The sequence below is a fragment of the Plasmodium knowlesi genome (genome assembly GCF_000006355.2).
Source record: "Plasmodium knowlesi strain H genome assembly, chromosome: 13".
Lineage (NCBI taxonomy): Eukaryota > Apicomplexa > Aconoidasida > Haemosporida > Plasmodiidae > Plasmodium > Plasmodium knowlesi.
Window position 1 is genome coordinate 332966 of NC_011914.2, and position 22886 is coordinate 355851.

The 22886-nt window shown below is 38.2% G+C and overlaps 7 protein-coding genes across 7 annotated transcripts; 2 read left to right on the plus strand and 5 right to left on the minus strand.

Moving 5' to 3' along the window:
- Nucleotides 1-1887: 1887 nt before the first annotated feature.
- Nucleotides 1888-4683, minus strand: PKNH_1307100 (uncharacterized protein; the record flags this gene model as incomplete). Its single annotated transcript, XM_002260541.1, has 1 exon — nt 1888-4683. One exon carries the CDS (start codon nt 4681-4683, stop codon nt 1888-1890), a length of 2796 nt encoding a protein of 931 aa, XP_002260577.1.
- A 2751-nt stretch (nt 4684-7434) lies between these two features.
- On the minus strand, nt 7435-9021 carry PKNH_1307200 (LIMP protein, putative; the record flags this gene model as incomplete). Its single annotated transcript, XM_002260542.1, has 6 exons — nt 7435-7448; nt 7963-7987; nt 8274-8318; nt 8453-8504; nt 8619-8692; nt 8893-9021. The coding sequence occupies 6 exons, from the start codon at nt 9019-9021 to the stop codon at nt 7435-7437; spliced, it is 339 nt and encodes a 112-aa protein (XP_002260578.1).
- Nucleotides 9022-10532: 1511 nt separating this feature from the next.
- On the plus strand, nt 10533-11650 carry PKNH_1307300 (conserved Plasmodium protein, unknown function; the record flags this gene model as incomplete). Its single annotated transcript, XM_039113498.1, has 2 exons — nt 10533-10716; nt 10860-11650. 2 exons carry the CDS (start codon nt 10533-10535, stop codon nt 11648-11650), a joined length of 975 nt encoding a protein of 324 aa, XP_038969879.1.
- A 1421-nt stretch (nt 11651-13071) lies between these two features.
- On the plus strand, nt 13072-14062 carry PKNH_1307400 (RNA-binding protein, putative; the record flags this gene model as incomplete). Its single annotated transcript, XM_039113499.1, has 3 exons — nt 13072-13137; nt 13458-13758; nt 13881-14062. The coding sequence occupies 3 exons, from the start codon at nt 13072-13074 to the stop codon at nt 14060-14062; spliced, it is 549 nt and encodes a 182-aa protein (XP_038969880.1).
- Nucleotides 14063-14597: 535 nt separating this feature from the next.
- PKNH_1307500 (tRNA dimethylallyltransferase, putative) lies at nt 14598-16223 on the minus strand (the record flags this gene model as incomplete). Its single annotated transcript, XM_002260545.1, has 1 exon — nt 14598-16223. The coding sequence occupies one exon, from the start codon at nt 16221-16223 to the stop codon at nt 14598-14600; it is 1626 nt and encodes a 541-aa protein (XP_002260581.1).
- Nucleotides 16224-17021: 798 nt separating this feature from the next.
- On the minus strand, nt 17022-19428 carry PKNH_1307600 (41-3 protein, putative; the record flags this gene model as incomplete). The annotated part of the gene is made up of 9 exons (XM_039113500.1): nt 17022-17238; nt 17406-17500; nt 17631-17699; nt 17878-17985; nt 18143-18226; nt 18337-18660; nt 18811-18873; nt 19153-19236; nt 19351-19428. 9 exons carry the CDS (start codon nt 19426-19428, stop codon nt 17022-17024), a joined length of 1122 nt encoding a protein of 373 aa, XP_038969881.1.
- Nucleotides 19429-20117: 689 nt separating this feature from the next.
- On the minus strand, nt 20118-22868 carry PKNH_1307700 (conserved Plasmodium protein, unknown function; the record flags this gene model as incomplete). The annotated part of the gene is made up of 1 exon (XM_002260547.1): nt 20118-22868. The coding sequence occupies one exon, from the start codon at nt 22866-22868 to the stop codon at nt 20118-20120; it is 2751 nt and encodes a 916-aa protein (XP_002260583.1).
- Nucleotides 22869-22886: the final 18 nt, after the last annotated feature.

Here is a 22886-nt window from a genome sequence, read left to right on the forward strand (position 1 = left end):
CCGAACTGGTAACACATGTATAATTGCGCATGGAACTGCATACACGTAATGACACACGCACGTAGCTGTGCGTTTTGAAAAATATGTAAGAATACACATGTAGCCCTTGCGCGTGGGTGTGCGCACAAGCACGTAACGTTTACACGGAATGACCGCGCTGAAAGTTCCCTTCACACCCTGAATGGAGAAAATTAACAGGGTAGAAAAAAAAAAAAAAAAGGGGGGGAACATAAACCGATAGAAAAATTAATAAAACTTGCATCACTCGTTTTTGAACGTTTTTATTATCTCCAAATGGATGAATAACCATGCTTCGATTTAAAACTCTACTTTTGCATTTTTTTTTTTTTTACGTATATATTTATGTAGTTATTTTTATTATTTTTTTTTTTTTCCCATGTCTGTAAAGGGGAAATTATTAAAAAAAAAAAAAAAATTGCATTTCTACATGCACGGTACAGGTAAAAAAAAAAAAAAAAAAAAAAAAGGAAAATGTGCACAATGGGGAAAAAAAAAAAAAAAAGCTGTAAAGGAAAATCTCCAGCGCGTGTAGAAGTACCAAAAACAAATTATTCCATGGCTTCTATAGAAATGATTACAAAACATCACACACAACATATTACGTTTGTTCGTTCTTTTACTTAATTACTTGCGTCTTCTCCGCTGTATTTTTGCACTTTCTACGTAGTTCCGCTCATATGTAGAGACCAAGTTGTGTTGTCTTCTACGTTTGTGCATATTTGTTGTAACACAAATGAGCACTTTGCTTATCAAGGAAAAAGGGAAAATGTTATCCTCACTTTAATTCCTCTTCATTTAGCTCTCCATTATCCCATGTACCCCTAACAATTGCAACATCAAAAAAATTCTCTATAATTTAATTTTGTCACATAAATGAATTATCAGTAAAAATATCTCTACGGCTGATTAGCTTAACGTCATCTTTTATGGAAGCATTCCTTAATCAACATCAGCGCTGTTTTCGTGTTATACTTACTTTTTCTTTTAATGAACAAGAAAGGGAGAGTTTTTTTTTATCCCCTTCATATGAAAAAAAAGAAAAAGAAAATTTACCTGTACACACACGATCAACCATCAAGGGAAGACCAATAGTTCCGAAGAGCGAGAAATTAACCATGGCGAGCTCCTCAAATGGCTCGTGTCCTACTTATGCGCCCATTTGTAAAGAAAAGTTGGCACATTCTTCCCCCGAGGACTGCAACGAACAGCAAATTTTACGATAACACTGTTCGTCCTTTCTCCGAGGTATGTTTTGCATATAAGACTAATTCTATGCAATGTGGAGTTGCTCATGATTAGCGAATTATGGAACAAATTAAAAATTAGCAAATTGGACGAGGTAAAGTGAAGGGAAAAATAAAGAAGTTTGGAGCGAACATGTAATTGGCCGTAGTGATGGCGTAATTAACGGCACAGTTCAGGGTGCAACTCACTGCATGCCGAATAGCATCACTACACGCGTGTCCACTTGCACGCAATAAATATACATTTGAAGTTTGCACGAAAACAGGGGGAAAAAAAAAAAAAAAAGTCTTAGAGCAATATACGCAGCACATGCAACAACATCTGCGCAAAAAAACCCTTTAGGCATTTTTTCTTTTTTTTTTTGCACAAATGGGCGTTGTGGAAGGAATAGAGAAAAAAACCTTACGCAGGGGAGTAAATAAATGGCAAGGAAAAATATGCACATATATTCGCTCGTGCACGTGTACGTGCATGAAGACAAAACAAGGGTTGACTCAACCGCTCAGCTGCGCACCAGCGCACGTTGCACTCGCACAATTTTTAACATTTCCACGAGCACCCCTCTACTAATTTGAGCAGTTTATATTTTGCTAGGACGACTCTCCCATATGGCAATCCTCTTTATAACTTCTTCTTCTGCAAGATTTCTTCATTAAATTTGGTCTTCTTAAAGTTCGGGTTTGTAATGTCCAAATTAAAATCTTTATTTTTGTACAAATCAGCAAATCTGCTATCAATTACGTGGCCATCATTTACTTTATCTAGGAGGTTTTCTCCGTGGCTTTTAAACATGACATCTTTTTTCCTTTTGTTTGTTTTTTTCGTTATGATTTTTTTTATTTCTTCATCTTTCTTTTTTAGTGATTCCAAGTAGGCCTTTTTCTTTAATTTCTTTTTCTGTTTTACCCTATCTAGGTACTTATCCCACGGACTTTTCTTCTCTTCCTTTTGGTCCTTATTTTTTAGCATGTTTTTGAAAACGGTTACAACTTCGTTTTCGTTATCGCTATCATCAGCATCGTCCACCGCGCTCGCAGTGGCGATTGATTTCGCTTTACGCTTGATTTTTTCACCACCTTTTTCATGGTGATTTTCAGCTAACTCGTTCGTGATACTTCCACGCGCGTTCTTATTCGAGGAAAGAATTCCTTCTTTCGAGAAATTGATTATTCCCTCCTTGTCTTCCAAATCTTCATCCATTTCATCCATGTACATGGAGAAGTTCATTTTGCTCACGTCGTTTTCACGTGTACCTTTACCACTAGTTTTCTCCATTCTTCGATTTGGCTCTTCCTTTTGAGCATTTTCAGTATCATCATCGTTTAACCAATCGCCAAGGAGGAGCTTTCTGTAATATTCTCTGTTGTCTTTTTCCCTTTTGTTAAGTGGTGAGTTATCCTTGTTGTGATTTTGCCCCTGCTCGTTCTGCTCTTCCTCATCGCTGGATGATGAATTAGCTAGATATTCCTTCAAGTCCAGCTCCCTTAACTTCTCTTCACTAAATCTTGTGGACAGAAGTTTTTTCCTCTTGGGATTTTCATCCCATGTTGACTTGGCATGCGTATGTTTTAAAGGTGTGCTCACGCTATAATGGAATTGATAATTATCAGGTATCTTACTGCATGTTTCCTTCACTTTATAGTCATCAAGGGAGCATTCATCATCAATTATCCTAAGATCTAAATAATTGATGCAGAAATCTGCATCCATGTCGTTTAATTCTTCATATAGAAATTCTACTATTTCTTTATTATAACATTCTACTACTGCGAAATAATATCTTGAACGCTGGATTTGGTATAGTCGGATTTTTTCATTTTCTTCCTCCTCGTCGGCACTCAGGCTGCTATGCAGAATGGCTTGCTCGTTTTCTTTTTTTTTCAGTTTGGCCTTGGAAGAGTCCCTCCCATCTGATTTCCCCTTCTTACCTTTGGCATCTTCACCTGCGCTGCTGTCTGAGTCCGAACTTTCGTCGTCACCTGTGCTGTCGTCTCGATCCTCACTGTCATCCGAGTCTGCGCTTCCGTCACTTTCGACGCTCTCGTCATTATTAACACTTCCTTCGGCGTCTCTGCTGCTGTCACTGTCGCTGTGGCCGCTTGAGTTCAGTGCTCCCTCCTCATTCTCATTCACATTCTCATCATCATCATTATCATTAGCATTATCATTATCATCATCACCATCATCATCATTAGCACTATCATTATCATCGTCGTCTTCCTCCTCTTCCTCCTGGAAGTAATCTAGAAAGTTGTTCTGCCTATATACAGCTCCGTCTCCTTTCCTCTTCATCTTTAGAATATCTAAATTAATTTTTGGGCCATGTTTCTTCTCCTGCTTCAGCTTCTTTTCTCCATATTTGGAGGTGTATATAGTGACCTTCTTGACAGCTCTACTTTTAGTATAATCTATGTTTTTTTTTTTCCTCTTTTCAAAATTGTAATATGATTCAAAGAGATAGAAAATGTCTGCACTGGATATATTGTCCCAATCACAACCTAGGACTGTAAAGCGGCTGGTAACGTCGAAGGTCATCTTGATATTTTCTTTGTTCCTCTTATACTTGGCATACTTTTGTTTTTCATTTTTCAAGTTATTCTTTTCCTTTTTAAAGTTCATTTTCTTCGTTTTGTTTAGCTTTTCCCTTAACATATTACGTATTTTCTGTTTGTCCATTTTTTTGCCTTTTTTTTTCGGAAGGGAATTGCTTAAATCGTCTTCTCCACTACTTCCATCGTTTCTGCCTTGGCTGTTCTCCTCGCTGCTGTCTCCAGTGCCTCCCTCATTGCTTGACTGGTCGGCCATCTGGTCATACTTCTCACATTGTGCATTTTTTCCTTTAGGTCTTTTTTTTCTTTTTGATTTATTTTTTCCACTTTTTTCCCCTTCATCATTCTCCTCCCCCTTGCTACTTTCGCAAATGTTCTTCTTTTTTAACTTTTTTTTTTTACGCTTTAAATTGAAGGAACTGCTTTGCAGCGATTCCGTGATGTACTCCTGTTCACTACTGTGGCCATTCACTGAGGGCATGAAACTCCCCTCCCCTTTGACCTTTCCACCGGTTTGACTACCCCCTTCAACCTCCTCCTCTGTCATGTTTCTCATTTTTTTCCTTGGGGGAACAATAATTGTATAATCCTTTGTTGTATCCGAATTCGTGCAATTAGCACCTTCATTTATTTGATTGATTTCTTTCTTGATGGCTATTTCGCTGTCGTTTTCATCTTGTCTCTTTAAATCTTCCTTGTTTTTACTTATCTTTTTTTCTGCTCTGCTTTCTGAATCGTTATGTTTCGCTTCTTTGTTCCGTTGGTTTAAGTTTTCTTTCTCATTTTCATCATTCCGTACCGTTGGTTGCTCTATCCAGCTTTCCACACTTAACGTGTTGTCATTTATTTTTATTGAATTATCATTCATTTTGTTTTTACCGCATGAGGCACTTTATCGTTTGTTCCTTTCTGGACATGTGTTCTGGGTACCGCTTCGCAGAGTGTGACTGATGGGAGATTATCCCCCCCCGTGTATATATGGGTGGGCACTTACCAACGGTGGCACCCCCAACAAGCACTGCTGTGTGATGGGCGCAACCGTCCATACACGTAAGAGCATATATATATATATATATATGGACTACTCGCAAGACGCAGTAAAAAGGTAGTGGGGACAGTAATTTTAAGCACCTTTTTTTAATCGCTTTTTTCTGTTGGTACATAAACAGGTGGTGGGTACTCTGTAGGACAAAGAAGGCGTGTATACCTTTTGCAACCTTTTATAAAGTTGCAGGGAGGGTGAAAATGATCAATCGTGAGAAAATCCAGAGGGAGTTTTCCCCTTCGTTAAAGGGTTCGCACAAGAGAGACTTGCATAAGAACGCTCACTCGGAGTGACCACTTAAATCCTCCATAAAACGAAACAACATATACCTACGTACATATAACAATTTGCCACTGTGGTGGCTAGATGGGAGTAATGGCTAATGAAAAAAATTTCTACCCGTACTACAGCATGCCAGGACCTTCAAAAAAATCAGTTCTCATTACGAAAACCTTAAAATGACTCCGCGCAAGCGAACAATTTATATATAATCGCCTGCTCCTTTCTTAATTTTATCAAATAAACCTTCATAACGCAATGGTAAAGAGAGAAAAAAAAAATATATATATATATATGTGAACAAGAAAAAGAAGAAGAAAAAAAAAAAAAAAAAAAAAAAAAAATGACATAATATGAGGGAATTGTCAAACGGAAAACATATACATATAGAATGTAAATAACGATGAGAAAGAAGACGTATGCTTGTCGTGGGCATGAAGAGCCGATATATAAAAAATGTATCAAAAAAAAAAAAAAAATTGTGCATTATTTTAAGGATATGCTCGCAGTGAATAGCACGTGTATATATATACATATGTTTAGTATATATATATTTACTTTTACATTTTGCCCCATTTAAGCACGCCCTTTGCAAGTTATATATTACTTGCCCGAATGGGGGGGGGGGGGGGGAACCCAGCTTACTTTGGCAGAGGCTTCAATATCACCTCAACAGTTTTGTTTAAATTTTAATGGTACGAAAATGGGCTGCTTTATTATATAAACGGAAACGGTCAAATGAAATGTACTTTCATAGGTCAAAAAAAAAAAAAAAAAAAAAAAAAAAAAAAAAAAAAAAATACTTAATTTTGTATACCTGAGAAAAAAACGAGGAACTTTTTTTCCCGCCACCCGTTTTGCGATGCAGCTTGTAAAAGAATATACCCTAAAAGGGGGGGGGGGGGTAGCCAATGAAGTACATTTCACGGCGCGCAAATGGGCCTACAAATTCGAACGAACGCATGCAGGACTGGGTATATGTTACATGCTTATATGATGCCCCCTCCCCCCCCCCCTAATACGCATACGTGTACTCAAGTTGGAATCGTCTTGTCCCTGGTGCCCCCTCGCAGAGACGCCACTTGGTTGGTTAGCTACATCCTATGAATCCACAATGAGGTAAAAACGAAAATGCTAGGCGTCCCAAAGGAAAACAGAACAGCCAATAAGTGGACAAAAAAGGGGAGGTGATGAGAGCACCAGGCATGTGCTCTAAACGATGAAAAACGAAGCAGTTCGATTTGCAACATAAAAAATTTTATTTCTCACATGAGAAAGCAACGTCCACTTTACAGGAAATTGCGAAAAAGAACAAAATTATTTAAATGAGCAGATAAAAAAAGAAAAAAAAAAAAAAACAATTGCTAGTCAATACGGAAAAAATGTTACTTTACATCTCTTGTGACTTGACCTCATGTTCTTTTTCATGAAAAATTAAACAGCCTATTAAAGCAGTTAGCGTGTACCCTTCTTCTTTTTTGTACTTCTTATGCGCGTACACATTTAAAAAAAAACAAAAAAGAGAGAGGAGAGGAAGAAAGGACCATGCGTTGGAAGCTCCCCGGCAGAGTTGTAAACACCTACATTGGTCATTTTTTTATGTTCTGTTACCGAATGAATGGGCGATAAGGTAAAGGGAAACAAAAAGTACCAACTTGTCTTCTCCCATGCATGTTAAAAATGTTCCTATATTGACATGACAAAATGTGAGTTGATGGCGTCATGTCAGTTTTGATATATTCAGTGACAAAAAAAAAAAAAATAAAATAATTTACGTAGGGTTGTCCGAATTAGTCCACAATAAATTTTATTACAGGGCACATACACAAAACATTTCGCAGTACTTTTTAAAACGCATTCATTGCACGACCATCCATTAAAATGTTGACTCTTCACTTCCCATTCTTCCGTAACGGCAGAGTGAAAACATCTCCCTATATACCCACTCCCCCCTCTACATTTTTAACGTGTGATTTTTCCACAAAACTGGAACTTTAACACAATGTACAGGAAGTGAAAAAAAGAAAAAAAAAAAAAAGAAAAAATTGGAATATCACTTTCACGCTGGACAAACTTTCAAATATTTTTTTTTTCCTTCCGCTTCCTGTTTGAAAAGGCGGAAGGAATGCAGGTGTAAGTAAAAGTAAACTTAATGAGCAATAAACATGTAATAAATTGGGTGTACAAAACAAATGCCTTCCTTTTCACTCTCATTCATTACCAACTTTAAATGGCGTTGTGCATACTTTGTAAATAATTATCCAGGCTGACGAATTTTTTAAATTCTCCATAGATCTATCCCATCAGATCTGTCAAGAAAAAAAAAAAAAAAAAAAAAAAAAGAGCAAAAATATGTTAAGAAAAATTTTACGTAACAGTGTGCGCATCGGAACTTTCTTATTCCAGTAATGAAGGGCGTTAACAGTTATTTGCGTGTCTTCCCTGAGGGATTTAACTGAATATTTCCTCTTTTCATTTCCACAGGGCAGACACGCAAATAACCGTTAGCGCCTTTCCAGAATGTTTAAATTGGCAAAAATTACGAAAGGAACAATTATGAGATGTGATTACCCAATAAAAAAAAAACAAATTTTTTTTTTTTTAAAGTTACAACTGTGTATGCAAAACTGATGGGTACATAAATTGCGCCTCTTGGGTGTGGCACTACATAAACCTATTTCGATACAGAAAAGTATGCGATACTTTCTTTTTCCCACTTTCCACTATTCCACCAAGTTAACTTGCATCCATAATGTAGATACGCAAGGTGTTTATGCTCACAAAATTACTACTTCTCATCCTTTCATTTACTAGTAAACGTACCGAGTAGTATCTCCATTTGCTCCCTCTGTAAATTAAAGAAAAAGTGAAGAGGTGTTCCAAATGCGCAATAAAAATATGAAGGGTGAGGAAAAGACATATGTAAGTGTCGGTACACACATGAGCAACAATAAGAATAAGGATCACATAAGTGGGAGTAAGAAAATATTCCCATGACAAATCATTCGCCCGATGATATCCACACACATATACACACTCTTCCTCTCCATGGAAACACACATCTCGTGCGCACAAATTTGAGAGAAAATAAAAAGGCAAAGTGACAGAAGCAAATTGGTCTCTCTCGTATATACTTGTTTTTTCGAGTAGTCCATGAAATATTTGTTGCCTGTCAAATTCTGCTTTTTGAGTAAAAAAGGAAAAAAAGTATTTCATGCGTGCGTGTGTATTATATGTACCACGCAGAGTGTGAATATATCTACCCGTCTGGACAAGCAACTTTAAGCGCTTTGGCCCTCTGCACGATACAAACCTTCCTGAAATAATTCTTCATTTTGTTTTGCTCTATTTTCCTGTTGTTTTCTCTAGAACATAACGGGAACAAATTAAATGTGACATTTCCCCATTTGCATGAAGAAGGGAAGTTGCGAATTGCTCTTCCCTTTGATTGATTGAACGACTCATTTGTGTGCCCTTACATTTCTTTTAATAAATCTTCGTTCATAATCGACTCGGTGTAGTAAACATTAATGATCGAATAAGGGGGCTCATTCTGTAATTTGGGAGTACATATTATAAATGAATTTTTTTTCTTTTTTCCTTCACCTTTTTGAGGGTGTGCGCGCGAAGAAAAGGTACACTTAAATGAAGTGTATGCTTGATAAAAAGCGAAGGAAAGACAGAAGGCAGATTATTTGGGAAAAGTAAACCTCCATGTAGAGAGAAAAAAAAAAAAAAAGTTTTTCACTTTACCATATCTCTATCAATTTGGAGAAACATGCCATCCTTAGGTTGAGTTTCCCCATTTCCGATTCTTAGCGTTAGACTTATTTCAGCGCAAAATAGGAAGAGAAAAATTAAAAATACAACTGTTTTCATCATTTTTTTTTTTTTTTTTTTTTTTTTTTTTTATTTTCGAAAAATTGACATAGTACTGTTAAATAAAAAAAATCACATATTACAAGTTAACCTATATGAAGAATTTAACTTCAGTAAATAACAGCGTTATTGATAAAATGAATTTTACGAGAGAAATCGTTTGTTTCCATTTTGACCACCTTGAAAGAATTACACGCGTGGATAATTTCGCATGTGTACTGGTGTATATACGTTGCTTTCCCCCCAATGGAAGGTAAAAAGTCTTTTTTTTTTTTTTTTTTTTTTTTTTGCCGCTTTGTAATTTTTTATTTTTAACTCCCTAGACAAGTCAAATTTGCAATTTTGCCTGAATGCCTATTTTTTTAGGGCTAACGGGATAATTTTCGCTTTTACCCTTTTCACAATTTTTTGAGAAGTGTCAATCGCGCTGCGAATGATTAATTCCGCACTTGGTGACTATTTTGCTTATTTTATTTGGAATGCTTTGCCGCTCTGCCACTTCGACATTTTAGCTGCGCGGTTTTGAATATTTTCCGCATTGCACTGATCACCATCGCAGTTGTCCTTCCATTGAGACGCTCCGATCTGGTCCTACTATGTTTGTCCACTTTTTATTTGTTAACAAAAGCTACTTGATGTTCTGAGCTTTTTTTTTTGGGGGGGTGGTTTTATAAATAGACAATCTTTCAATTGAGGAAAAACTGAAATAGGGTCTTTTTCTTTCACAAAAAAAAATAAAATAAAATAAAAAATAATAATAATTATATAATTAAATAAAATTAAACAAAATGACCAAAAGGTGTTCACACAACTACGCCCAAGTATGTAAAGGACCACTTGAACAAATTTACAACTTGAAAGATCCCTTTTTTACATGTTACGACGAGGACCCATGTGTTCACACAGCGTACCTTATGTATGCATGCGCGCCTTAGCGTAGTAGTTAGAAGAAGAGATTAATTTTTTTACAGAGCTAATTGCCCCCAAAATGGAGCAAAAAAAAAAAAGAACTTAAAGGACAAAGGAGAAAAACAGCAGAAAAAGAAGATTTAACTGCATGTGCTATTACAAAAAAAAAAAAAAATAAATAAAAGTAACACATTTTTGAGCTATAAAAAGATCAAATGATTGCTCACTCCTTAGCAACATTTGTTGTATAAAGAAAAATAAAAAAATTAATTTAAAAATGCACAAATGAGAGTACGTCTTTTTATTTTTCCTTAAAAAAAAAAAAAAAAATTAAAATTGTCCCCAAGCCGTCTTTATTTTTTTATGAAATTGTAAAAAAGCTATTTTCTCATGTTTCAAAATAACTATATAAATATGTTTACACATATATGAATACACACCCAGGTCTACTTTTTTCCCCTCTTTTAACACGAAACGAAAGTTCACAATTAAGAGACCTCTCTTCGGTTTTGCCTCTCCACTCCACATCATTCGCACTTCGCACTTTGCACGTCGTACGCCATACATCGCACCTCCCACACCCAATCCGAAAGTCCATCTTAAAAATGAATCTCAGCTCACCAGTACACGCTGTGCCCGAAGAAGGAAAGAAAAGGAAGACGAAACTGATCCGATTGAGAAATGGACACTACAGAAGAATCGTTGACATTTCGAATACTGATGACAGAAATTTATTAATTCCCAATATATGTAGCTGTGTCTGTGCTACCCGAGAGAAGGTTGATTCAGGTACCTTACATGTAGTGTTAATTCGTTGCGTGAGTGTGTTCATCGTTTATAGCACGTTTGTAGACCCTTCCCGTGAATTTTACACGCTTACGTGGCTGCAGGATATATACATACATTTTTACTTGTGCCCATTTGCCCCACAGAAAACGGGATAAAATCGGAAGACCTGAGAAATGCCAAGAGGTTAAAGGAGTATGACGAGAAGAGTGATTACATGGACTCCGAAAAAAAAGAATCATACACAGCTGCGGTAAACGAAGAGGATCAAACAGAGAACCTGTATTCTAAAACAATCTCCTTCAGATCTGTTACGCCTACAAGCCTAAGGAGTGAGGATGGAGAATCGAGCAGGAAACAGTCCCTGTTGGATGGAAAGGAAGAAGAGGAAGAAGTGGTCGAGGAAGACGATGTAGAATCTACTGCTGATGAAAAAGAGGAAAAAAAGAGAGTTCTACCTGAAGCAAAGAAACTAATAGAACCATCAAAAACGTTGATGAGAGGAACCAAGACAAATATCTATTTCTTGTCGAATAAAGAAATGGTACAAACTTTAATGTGTTACAATTACAATTGCAATGCTGTGGTGTTCGAAAAAGACACCTTCCTAAGGTACCTTTACATGAAATCTATCAGCAACATTATACTGAATGAGCGCATGATTGACGAGCTGTGCAAGCAGGAAGATTTAAAATATGTCCTAACCAGTAATGCCATAGTTTTAGAGTCTACAGATTTTCTCAAGCCACTCATTATAGAGTTTGAGTCATCCATTTCGAAGAGAGTATTCGTTAGACATCTCAAGCATAACGCAAAAAAAGAAATAGACATAAAAAAGTATCACGACTACTTAGGCGAACTTAACAACAACGAAAAAATACGTCTCATGAAGATTGAAAGATTCCACTCTTTGAATAAGATGATCCAGTGCAACTGATTTTTTTGTTTTTTTTTTTTTTTCTCATAATACGTGTAGTGGGCGAGGTCATGGAGAATGAAGATCGGGACTCCCATGGGGGCATAATCCTCTTTATGCGGAACATCCTCTTGATAAAACATTCGCCGAAGTGACAGAAATGTTACACATGTGTGTTCATTTTACCTCTTCAAATAAACTGTACTCCGGTGTACACCTTTTTGTATACTACTATATACTCTCCTGCTGAAAGGGGCCACTTAAAACGGTTAAAAATAAAACCTATGCGATGCTTTGCAATTTTGGGACAAGAGAACGCGTCGCACATATGATCTCAGCGTACTGCGGAAAATAATTTCCATATAGGACATTCGGCATTGTTGGATGTATACCACCCTCCCTGTGTTACTCTTCGCTCGTGTGCGCACCATCATACCTTTCGCGTTTTCGCCGTTCCCCGAGGGGGACTTGAGCGCCACCCCTGCGTAGTTTGCATTATTTGTTTGTAGTTTGTTTGTTCTTTTATTTGTTCTCTATTTATTTATTTTTTATTTTATTTATTTATTTATTTTTTTTTTTTTTTTTTTCCCCAAACTTTTGCCTTTTCTTTTTGATAGACAACTTCCTCCGTTAAACTGTATTAGTTCCCATTTTGCAATTCTGCGCTTGGCTAAATCTCCATGCCGATAATTCGCGCCTCTTATTTCGGCACTTCTTAAGTGTGTAAAGCTTCTACCCTTACGGGAGGTATCCTTACCTTTTTAATTATGGTATCGATTTTTTTTAATTTTGCGATCTCCTTCACTGTTGCTACTTCTTCTCCTTATTCGGTCTCCTCCGTCATCTTAAGATTTTTTTTTTTTTTCCAGCCGTTGGGATGATTAAATGGTGCCGGATATGATTCCGCACATTTGCGGCAAAATTGTGACGCATTTGATACGCCTTCATGATTTACCTTTTTTGATGCACCTATTTTTGAAATTTTTCTTTTCCCCCCAACTTTTTAGTTTTAACATTTTTCTGCGCAAACTCCCCCCCCAAATGGAAAAGAGCTTTTCGCCAAGGCATATAACCTGGGGGTTTCAACATCCTCAGAGTTTGCCGTTTCCCCTATTACGAAATTCTCAAATGAGAACATGCAACTGTCGCCATTGAGTGGATCATGGCTAGCGCAGTATAATGCATTCGTCAAAGGGTGAAAGGAAACCCTGTGGTCGTGCCAAAATACATGTGTGAAATGCTTTATCTCCAGGGGTCACGCAAAATACACCATAACGGGAACTTGATTAAGGAGGGTACTGGAAGCTGCACAAGGAATGAAAGAATCATCCATTGAGTCATCCCTTCTGCTACCCCTTTTCCCATCCCTGTTGTCATCCCTGCTAATGCCGAAATATAACAAGCATGACAAACGCGGAGAACGTGCCCCCCTTAGAAAGTCCATGACAATTTTGAAGATACTCCTACTTTTTCTGCCGCTAGCCTACTCATTTGTCTTAAAAAAAAAGGTAATTGTAAAAAAGTGAGAATGAATGGCATGTCGAGTGAGTCTCCACGATTTGCCATGCAACTCCGGTTATGTCCAAGCGTAAGTGCCCGAAGGTGTGATTTACCCTCGGGCCAAAAGAACTCCATTTCGGAGTAGGGAAGAATGTGGCTCTCGCGTGGAGTTGCGTCCCGCAGACGCACTGCAGATGTGCATACACCTATATATACATATGCATACATACATATACATATATACGTATATATATGTATGTATATATATGTATGTACTTATATGTATATTTTCCGCGCACAAACCTGTCTGAACTGCTCCCCCGCGCAGCCCCAATGGGAAGCGCAACAGGCGCAGAGAACCAAGTTCCAGCTCTACAGAACGAGGTATTTCAGGAAATTTAAAACAATGCCATACATCCGAGATTCGGGAGAAAATCACATAAAGGAACTAACAAGGGAACGTGTCAGGCTGAATAAGCGCACAAGCAATTCTATTACCCTTGGCGCAAATTTTTTGTTTATATGTAACTTAGACAACAGACTTTCTTCCAAGGATGTTACGCATTTCTTTAATTATTTTATCGGCAACAATAATTGCGTAGCGCGCATACGAAGGAATAAATACACAGGTTCGGTTTCATATATGGGAATGATCCCCCCCCTCCCCCTCTTTCGTCGTCTTAGCAGAGGGTTCCACATCCATTTTGCCAGTTCCCCTCACCATTGCATCGCGCTTCCACCTCCTCCGCAGGAAGAAATATGGGGCACGGAATTTTGAAATTCCAAAAGGCAGAAGACGCAACACTCGTTTTGCTCAATTACCAGGGGATCAAATTGGGAGAGAAAAACATTATCCTAACAGAAGCCTTCAAGGACGAACACCTCAAGCAGAAGAAGCACATCTGCAATGTCCTTCAGCCGAGCAGGTCGTAATAAAAAAAAAATTAGCACACGGATAATGGAGAATACGCGGGCATGTCCATACGTGTATTTACCTTCACGACAGCGTTGCGGTGAAGAGATAACGCAGTGTGTAGTCGCAAAATGAAAAAAAATATATAGCCATGAAATGCAACTACGAAGTGATGAAGAATTGCGTGACACTTCTCAAACGATGAAGATTAAGAAGGACCAATTTCATCACATGCAGTTCACGTTTTTTAAACGAAATGAGACAATGAATAAATCACAAAAAAAAAAAAAAAAAAAAAAAAAAAAAAAAAAAAAATCATAATGAGTTGAAGATAAATAAAGGCATATTTTAAAAGTGGAGCTGAATTAAAAATACAAATGTATGCAAATTTGCACATGTCTGTTTTGTTTTACTTTTCTTTTTCTTTTTTAGTCCTTTTGGAGGTGCATTTTCACTAATGTAGCGCGTTATGTTTGCGTCTATGCATATCACATTTGTGTGTTTCTTTGTTATTTTTTCAATCCCCTTTTCTTCCCATATTTTTTTTTTTTTTTGTCAACTGCAGCAGAATTTCAGTACCGTTTGCACCGCTGTTGCGAGCTTCCTTTCATAGTCGTGCGATACGTCTATCCTGTTCAGCGGGATGTTATAGCATTTTACAAATCTGTTTAATACCCACCTCCTCTGCCGCTTCGCATACTTATACGTTTTCCTAATTAGGTTTTCTTTACACAAGTTGAACAAATCTTCATCATTAACATTGTTCATTTTTTTTTCAATGTACGCATCAAACTCTTTGTATGCAATGCTTTGGTTAATTCCCTTCCCAAAGAACTTGACATTTGCATTTTCCTTTAGTTTTTTTAATTTTATGGCTTCGTCCAAGAGTCCCTTCGAAACCATGTTGTCCACTCTCTTCTGAATATTTCCCCGTAGCAAATCATCATTATCGTAATCCAGATAGAAAACGCAAGGGGCATATCTTGTCCTATTGAGATCATTATTTTTGTGGTTTCTCATTTTTATTAGCTCACTATGTTTTTTATTGTGTGAGTAGAAAATGTCTAAACTTCTACAAATTCTTTTCCTATCATTTTGGTGCAACTGACTGGCCCTTTCTTCGTCGACCCTTTTTAGTTCTGCATGTAGTTCTTCATTTGTCTTGTGTTCATATGGATCCGTTCCGCTGTGCGTTTCGGTATGCGCTTCGCAATGGGCTTCTTCCAAATCTACCACAGATTCCCACAGCAGCGACTCAACGTAAAGAAGCGTACCTCCAACAACGATGGCCAATTTGTTACTCTCACTTATGCTACGGATGATAGGTATCGTATGACTAATAAATTTGTGCACACTGAACTCTTCCTTCGGTCCACATACATCCAACAGGTGGTGTTTTATATCCCTCTTTTCTTCTTCCTCTACTTTGGCTATACCTACCTTGAAATTCTGGTAAACCTGCATAGAATCCGCACTAATTATTTCGCATCGTACATTATTTTTTAATAGTTCTTCACACAGGTCTATGCTAAACTTTGTCTTCCCACTGCATGTTACGCCGATAATTAGAATAATTTTTTGCTTCTCTGTTCTGTTCAACTTTGGTTGAACATGTAGGTTGCTACCTTGTGGGTAGGAATTATTTCCGTCTATATTTTCGACTTCACTCACATCACCATCGCACGGTTTTGCAGCATCCCCGTTTGCCTCTTTGATGATGTCACTAACCGACGAAGTGGGGCTCATGATTTTATCTTTCTTTTCCTCTCTCACGTTCGATTTGTACTCCTCTTCTAATTGGCTACGCTCGAAATGGGACAACTCATACAGGTTTAATTTATCATTTCTGTTTCTCCTTCTCGTGCCAAGGGGGTTGCTGTATATGTAGTACAATCTCACCCTCCTCCTCTTGTGTACGCAAGTACTTACTACGTACTCATTTCTCCTCTCTAAATGGGGATGTAAATTGGGTTCATATTTCAGGTGATACCTGTTTCTGCCCTTGGCTACGCAGCTCTTCCTATATTTGTAAATACTAAAATTCTGTGGATATGTTTTCCAATCTATGTAGTATCCCCTTTGGTGCTTTATCAGATAGGAGGTAATTGTTAAGGGGAAAATATGGACAAAGAGGATAAGCGAGCTCAGAAAAAAAGCGCTACAATAAGGGACACAGAACATCTATGTTTAGAAAATGTTGTCTGTGTGAATTTCTGCCAGACAGATTGATGAAGCGGAGTCGCTGTCGCTGCCACGAAGATAGAGTCCTTATGTGGAACAATATGTACTAATGTTCAAGCAAAAATGGAGGGGTAAAACAATATATGCGCTTTCCCGTGAGTATATTAATATGTACATGTGTACATTATCAGGTGATACATAGTAGGTGGTAGGTTCAAGCGTCAAATGTTTTGATGAACACCTGTAAAAATCGCCTTCGTCCCAATCTGACCTCCTATCAACTTCGCTCTCTCAATTTGTCCTTCTCACCTCATATGATGCAGAACAGCTACATGTTCACATAGAGGCCCCGCTAAGTACTGCCTCTGGCACGGATGCTCTTATCTGTTTCTGCATCTGTGTATTTTCTCCTTTTTCCTCACAAAATTATTCACTCAGCATGTGTCCCTTTGCAGTAATCTTAGGATGATTCCATCCCGTTAAAATAATTCTTTTAAGAATGACCTATTGGTGACCCCAGTGACGCTTTTTTTGCACTTCTTTCGGGTGCTTATAAACATACCTTAGCGTCAACAAAATGGCAACAAAAAAAGTGGTCAAAAAAAAAAAAAAAAAAAAAAAAAAAAAAGTGACTCAATTGTACAAAAAGGTGACCACATGGACTACAAAATGACCGCTGCGGAAGGAAGAAGCGGCTAGGAGAAAAAGTGGAGGAACATTCAAACAGTTAGAGAAAAAAAAAAAAAAAAAATTCACAAATAGGTTAAGAAGGGATAAGGCAGGATCCCATCTCTGATCCTAAAGCATTCTCAAGGACTCTAGCTTCATAGTTTCTACTACGGGGGAATACTGAGCTATAACTTTGGAAAGGGCAAAATGAAGAGCATCCTTGATCATTTCGCTTTGTGCTTTTAATAACTTCATTTGTAAATCTAGAATTTTCTGTCGCTCCAATTTTTCTGAAATGTCCCTTCTCTTTTGCATGTGCATCACCAGTTCGTCAATCGTGGGGTACCTGTCATTTCGCCAAAAAGGGGAAGGACGCATGTCATGTTGCATCCCCTTTATTTTGTATACTCTTACAGTCATTTCTATGAAGACACGAATATGCCGTGTCACTAAAAATGATCATAGAATACAGCATCACAAGGGGTATTTGTAGGGAGGTGTGCTAATATTTACCCATAATCCGTCTGGCTTATTTTTACATTCAATATGTTTCCGGTATCTTCGTTTTCCCCCTCTTCTATGAAAGATGTTTGCCTTTGGAAATTCTCCTGAGAAAATGAGAAAGTGCCAGTGGTTTGTTCATACATTGGAAAGGCCCCCAATTGGAGTGGCAAACTAACAATCGCAAAATCATGAGGGTCTTATCGCTAGTGCGAAAGCTGAACACACAGTGACCACCTTTATCATCTGCTTTTCCTCTCGTTGTCCGAGCTCCTTCAGCTCCTTCGTCAGGGCACGGTGCACAACCTTTAAAGGGGGAAGTAAAGATGTCGTTAAAATGTGGAACCAATTTGGAAACCAATTTAGAACCAAGGGTGGAGGTACATATGCTTGTGTTTCCCTTAGGGTACAGACTAAGGAGTGAAAATAAACATAACAAAAAAAGAACCGCATCGAACTGTCGCCAAGGCTAAATCACAATCACCTTCTTGTCAACCAAGAAGGGGTTCAGCTGCAGCTGGATCTGCTTCTCCAACTCCAGAATGGTTATGTCCGTCAAAATAGAGAATTCGGATAAGGCCATTTCGAACATCTGTCAAGAGAGAAGAAGGAGGACGGGCATTTATAAATTCCCTCCTCTCGACGCACATTTACAGGTAGGTGTTATACACATGCATAGACATATACACACAGATGCAACATTGGTATTTTTAGTGCCTTCTTCTGTAGAAGGGAAAGTAAAACAGTACCGCAACTTCCTCATCGGTTCTGTACTGCTCCATTTCTTCCATTTTTTCCTTTATCTCTACGCTGGGTTCAGTTAACTCTGAGAGCTGCGGATGAGGAAAGATAAAAAAATAAAAAAATTACGACAAAACGATCTTGTCTTCCATTATGTAGTTCTCTATTTTAACATAATACTTGGCACCATCTATGTACGTACCGATATCTTCACAGAAGGTAAAGTTCTATTAACATAATTTTGTTCCAGAAAGGATGTATGTTTTCTCAGTTCTGGTGGTGGCAGTGGCCCACTTGTTGCCTGATTAACCTTTTGAAGTTTCTTCAAGTTATTTTTTGCTGGAATATTTTCTGGAATCTTCCTTAAATTTTCACGTCTTAACGTTTTGACAGAATTAGAAATGACCGAGCCAAGCATATTCGGGTCGTTGAAAATGCTTAGCGATTTCTCTACTGTGTCTTGTATTTTTATCTTTGAGCTCGACAAGGATTTGTTGTATTCATCTTCCAGCTTCTGCATCATCCCCTGTGAATTTATCACGAGTTTCCGTTCGTTCATGACGCATACCTTTTTGTTTATTCCTTAGCTACGCACTTTAGCACCAGTTTTATGTGCGCGCTTGGCAAACGTTTTGACAAATATTTGGCCGCGCATGTATCCCTTAATATATCCTACCTCCTCCAGTTTAAGTCTCGCAGATTCCAACATCTTAATTTCTGCCGCCACTTGCGGTAAAGGCTATTATAGGAAAAACAAAAATGGGTATGTAGGTATAATAAAGCAATGATCAATGGGAACATAAGCTGCATGAGTTTAGCAAAGACAGAGCTGTTCTTAACCACCTTTAGGCGTAACCTGTGCACCATACGCATCTATTTGGGGGGGATCACCCTATGTACGTTCCCACATGTGTATGGATAGTCAATTGCCTATGCGCGGAACTCCCCTATGTTAGATGCTATCCTTTTTTTTTTTTTTTTTTTTTTGCTTTTTTTATTTATTTCTATTTTTCCCTACATTTTCTGGTGGACTCAACTTGACTTCAATAGATGGCAGCGTCTTGGAGTTAAACTCGTAGTCAATAGGCCACCCCATATTTTCCTGACAAGCGGAATAGTGAAAGGGTCGTAAATGTGAAGTACTCAGAGGAGACAACTAATTTCAAGTGGTAATGTCGACTTCTTTTTTTTGTTTGTTTTCCCATTTCAACCGTACATCTTCACACAGAATTATCTGCAAAATGGAGGAAGCCAGAACGGCACAAGGAACAAGAAATTTTAATCTGAACAACATTTTGTTTATTACAGTATTGTGTGTCAATCGTAAGTTAGAAGGAACGAATCTCTTTCACTTCTGTCTATGCACGATTCATGCAAATGTGTGTAGAGACTAACGCATACATACATGTCTGCGTCATAATAAATTCATTTTTATCAGCAAATGCACATATATAAGAGCAGTTGGCGGGAAAAAGGAAAAAAAAAAAATGTTCACGTCAAAATAACAAGTCATTGAATGAGGGGAAGAAGAAATATACATAAATATGTGGATAAAAAAAAACTTAAATGTACGTACACTTAAAAAGTTGTTCATGTGAGAAGGAGATTTAAGAAAAAAAAAAAAAAAGAAAAGAAAAAGCATTTTTCTGTCTTTTTTTAAAAACTATTTTGCAAAGGTCCATTATCTGCCTTTTTCTGCACTACTACTAAAAATATAAAAAGAGCCAAGTCAATGGCCTCTTTCTTTTTTCCTCCGATTAGACATATATAACAAACATAACCTTGAAAAAATTGATTTGTTCAAAAGACCCCTTTGTCACATTACTCACTATGCAGATCGATTTTCTGTACCTTCTTTTCTGCCCCATGTAATTCCCACGAGATAAAGCGTACATATTTTTGTTGACATTTTAACAGCGCTAAATCCAAGTGGCGCCTTTTTTTTTTTTTTTTTTTTTTTTTACGGTGCCTTTTCGTGAAGATTCAGCTGGATTCATCGCTGCCGCTTTGGGATTCGCTTCGACTTTCGCTTTCGGATCCACTTCCATCTTCACTTCCGCTTTCACTCCCGCTTTCACTCCCGCTTTCACTCCCGCTTTCACTCTCACTTTCACTATCACTTTCATTCTCACATTCGCCTTCACTTCCGCTTCTAATTTTAGATTTGTTTTCCGCTTTACATTCCCTTTTCTCTTCCATTGTGGTACCATCCATTTTGTTTTGGCCTTTTGGTTTATCTTCATCCTTAGCGTCATCATCTTCACCTTTGCTATCCTCTTCAGAGTCCTCATTACTTGTGCTGTCACTTCCCTCCGTGTCACTTTCACTTTCCGTTGTTTCACTTCCACGCGTGTCTACTTTCCCTTCCTCCTCACTCTTGCTATGTGCATCTTCAATTTTGTCACCCCCTCCTGGGTTACCTATCAGATTCGCTTCTTCTTTGTCCATGTTACTTTCTCCTTCGTGAATGTCTTCGCGGCTTTCTTCATCACTTTGTTCATCATTTTTAACTTTACTCTCCCCTTCCAACGTTTCATCTTTCCCATTTTCCTTACCATCTGGGCCATCACATTCTCCTCCCTCATTATCTTCACCTTTTCCCTCTGTACTTTCGCTTTCTGCACTTTCGCCATCTGCACTTTCACTATCTTCACTTTCACTATCTTCACTTTCGCTTTCTCCACTTTCGCTTTCTCCACTTTCGCTTTCTGCACTTTCGCCATCTGCACTTTCGCCATCTGCACTTTCACTATCTTCACTTTCTTCTTCGTTACTTCTGTCCCCCTCTTCCTCATTCTCCTTGTCTACTCTATATAAACCTCCTTTTTCCTTCTCACTTCCATCCTCAATTTGTTCTTTTCCCTCCAAGGTATTTACAACAATTTTGTTGTGTTCTTCCTCATCGAAATTATTTGGAGCTTTTTCTTTTTCTTTCATGTCGGATGAACTCTCCCTTTGCAGCTCTGCATTATGTTCGTTATCTTGCACCCCTTGTGCCACTTCGGCCACTTGGATTTCTTCGGGTACGTCAGCTTTGGCCACATGGGCATCTTCCGTTGCGTCCACCTCCTCAACAACTACAACCTCCTCAACAACTACAACCTCCTCAACAACTACAACCTCCTCAACACCTGCAACCTCATCAACACCTGCAACGTCTTTCCCACCTTCGTTATCCAAAGAGCCTCGCTCGTCACTTTTATTTAGGCCACCCACCACCTCATTCTGCTCCGAGATTTCTTCCGATTTCTCCGCTTCGCAAGTCGCTCTATTGGAATTCTCCCCCTCATCATGTGCATCATATGGAATTACCAAATTCCTTATCCGCTCTTCCCTTGTGGATAAGTTCAAAGGATCCTCATCTCCACTTTTCACTTCATTTAAAAAACTGCAATTTTTGTCGACACTTTTGTCGAGATAATACTTCTTTAAGCTATTACAAGCATAAGTGTAAAAGTCACCATATTTTAGCAAGCTTTCCATGAATTTATTTACAAGCAGTAAGGTTTGCGAATTCTTCTTTTTTATTTCACCGCTCAAAAGGTGAAAATTTTTTGCCACCGAATTGTCTTCCTCCTCACCGGCGGCCTCGTCGCCCATTAGCAGTTTGTCAGTTGATAATTCCCCCGTTGGTAATTGGTCCACTTGGTCTTCCCCTGCGATGTTGTCTTTTTCATCATCTACTTCGTCGTCCACCACTTCACTCACCATCTCTTCCACGTGCTCCTCTTTCTCTTCTTCCATTTCATCTCGACAGCTTCGTTCCTTTTCACTGTACGCGTTCAGAGAGCATTGTTCCTCGGTGTCCTGGTTTATTTCTTTTAAATGTTCCACTTCCTCCTCCTGTTCCTCGACCACTTCCACGTCATCCTCGCCTATTTCTTCTTCCTCTTCGACCTCCTCCTCCTCAATTCCTTCCTCTTCTTCTTCCTTCATTTCTATTTCTTTTTCCTCTTCCTCCACTTCCATTTCTTCCTCTTCCTCCACTTCTATTTCTTCCTCTTCCTCTACTTCTATTTCTTCCTCTTCCTCCACTTCTATTTCTTCCTCTTCCTCCACTTCCATTTCTTTTTCCTCTTCCTCCACTTCTATTTCTTCCTCTTCCTCCACTTCTATTTCTTCCTCTTCCTCCACTTCTATTTCTTCCTCTTCCTCCACTTCTATTTCTTCCTCTTCCTCCACTTCTATTTCTTCCTCTTCCTCTACTTCTATTTCTTCCTCTTCAACAGCTTCTTCTTCTTCCTCCTCCCCCTCAGAGGACGAATATATTTTGCGCCTGCGTGCCCTAGGCACTGGTACTTTCACGCAACCCTTTGCGGGGGCATTTCGAATGGAACTCAAAGGGCTGATACTGTCATTCCTGTCATTACGATAGGAAGGCGTTTTCTCCACCTCATAATTCTGCAAAGGCCCAAACCTTACAGACTTCTCCCTCTTTAACAACTCCTTGCCATCTTTTCTCAGGTAATTAATTTTCTTCTCTCCCTTTTGATGCCCATCCCCTTTGCCACCTTTCCTACTAGAAATCAGTTCATGTAAATTCTTACTCACGATATATTTTTTTACAGGAATGGCTTTTTTGCAGGATTGTTCTTTTTTCTTGTCTTTTAAAAAAATATTCTTCAAAACGTTGGTTGCGTCTACGTACTTGTATTCATTTTTGAATATGAATTTTTTTATGTGGCTGCTTACGTTTTTCTCCTCATCTTTTTTTTTTTTTTCAAACTTATTCATTCTTCAGGGTGTTTGGTG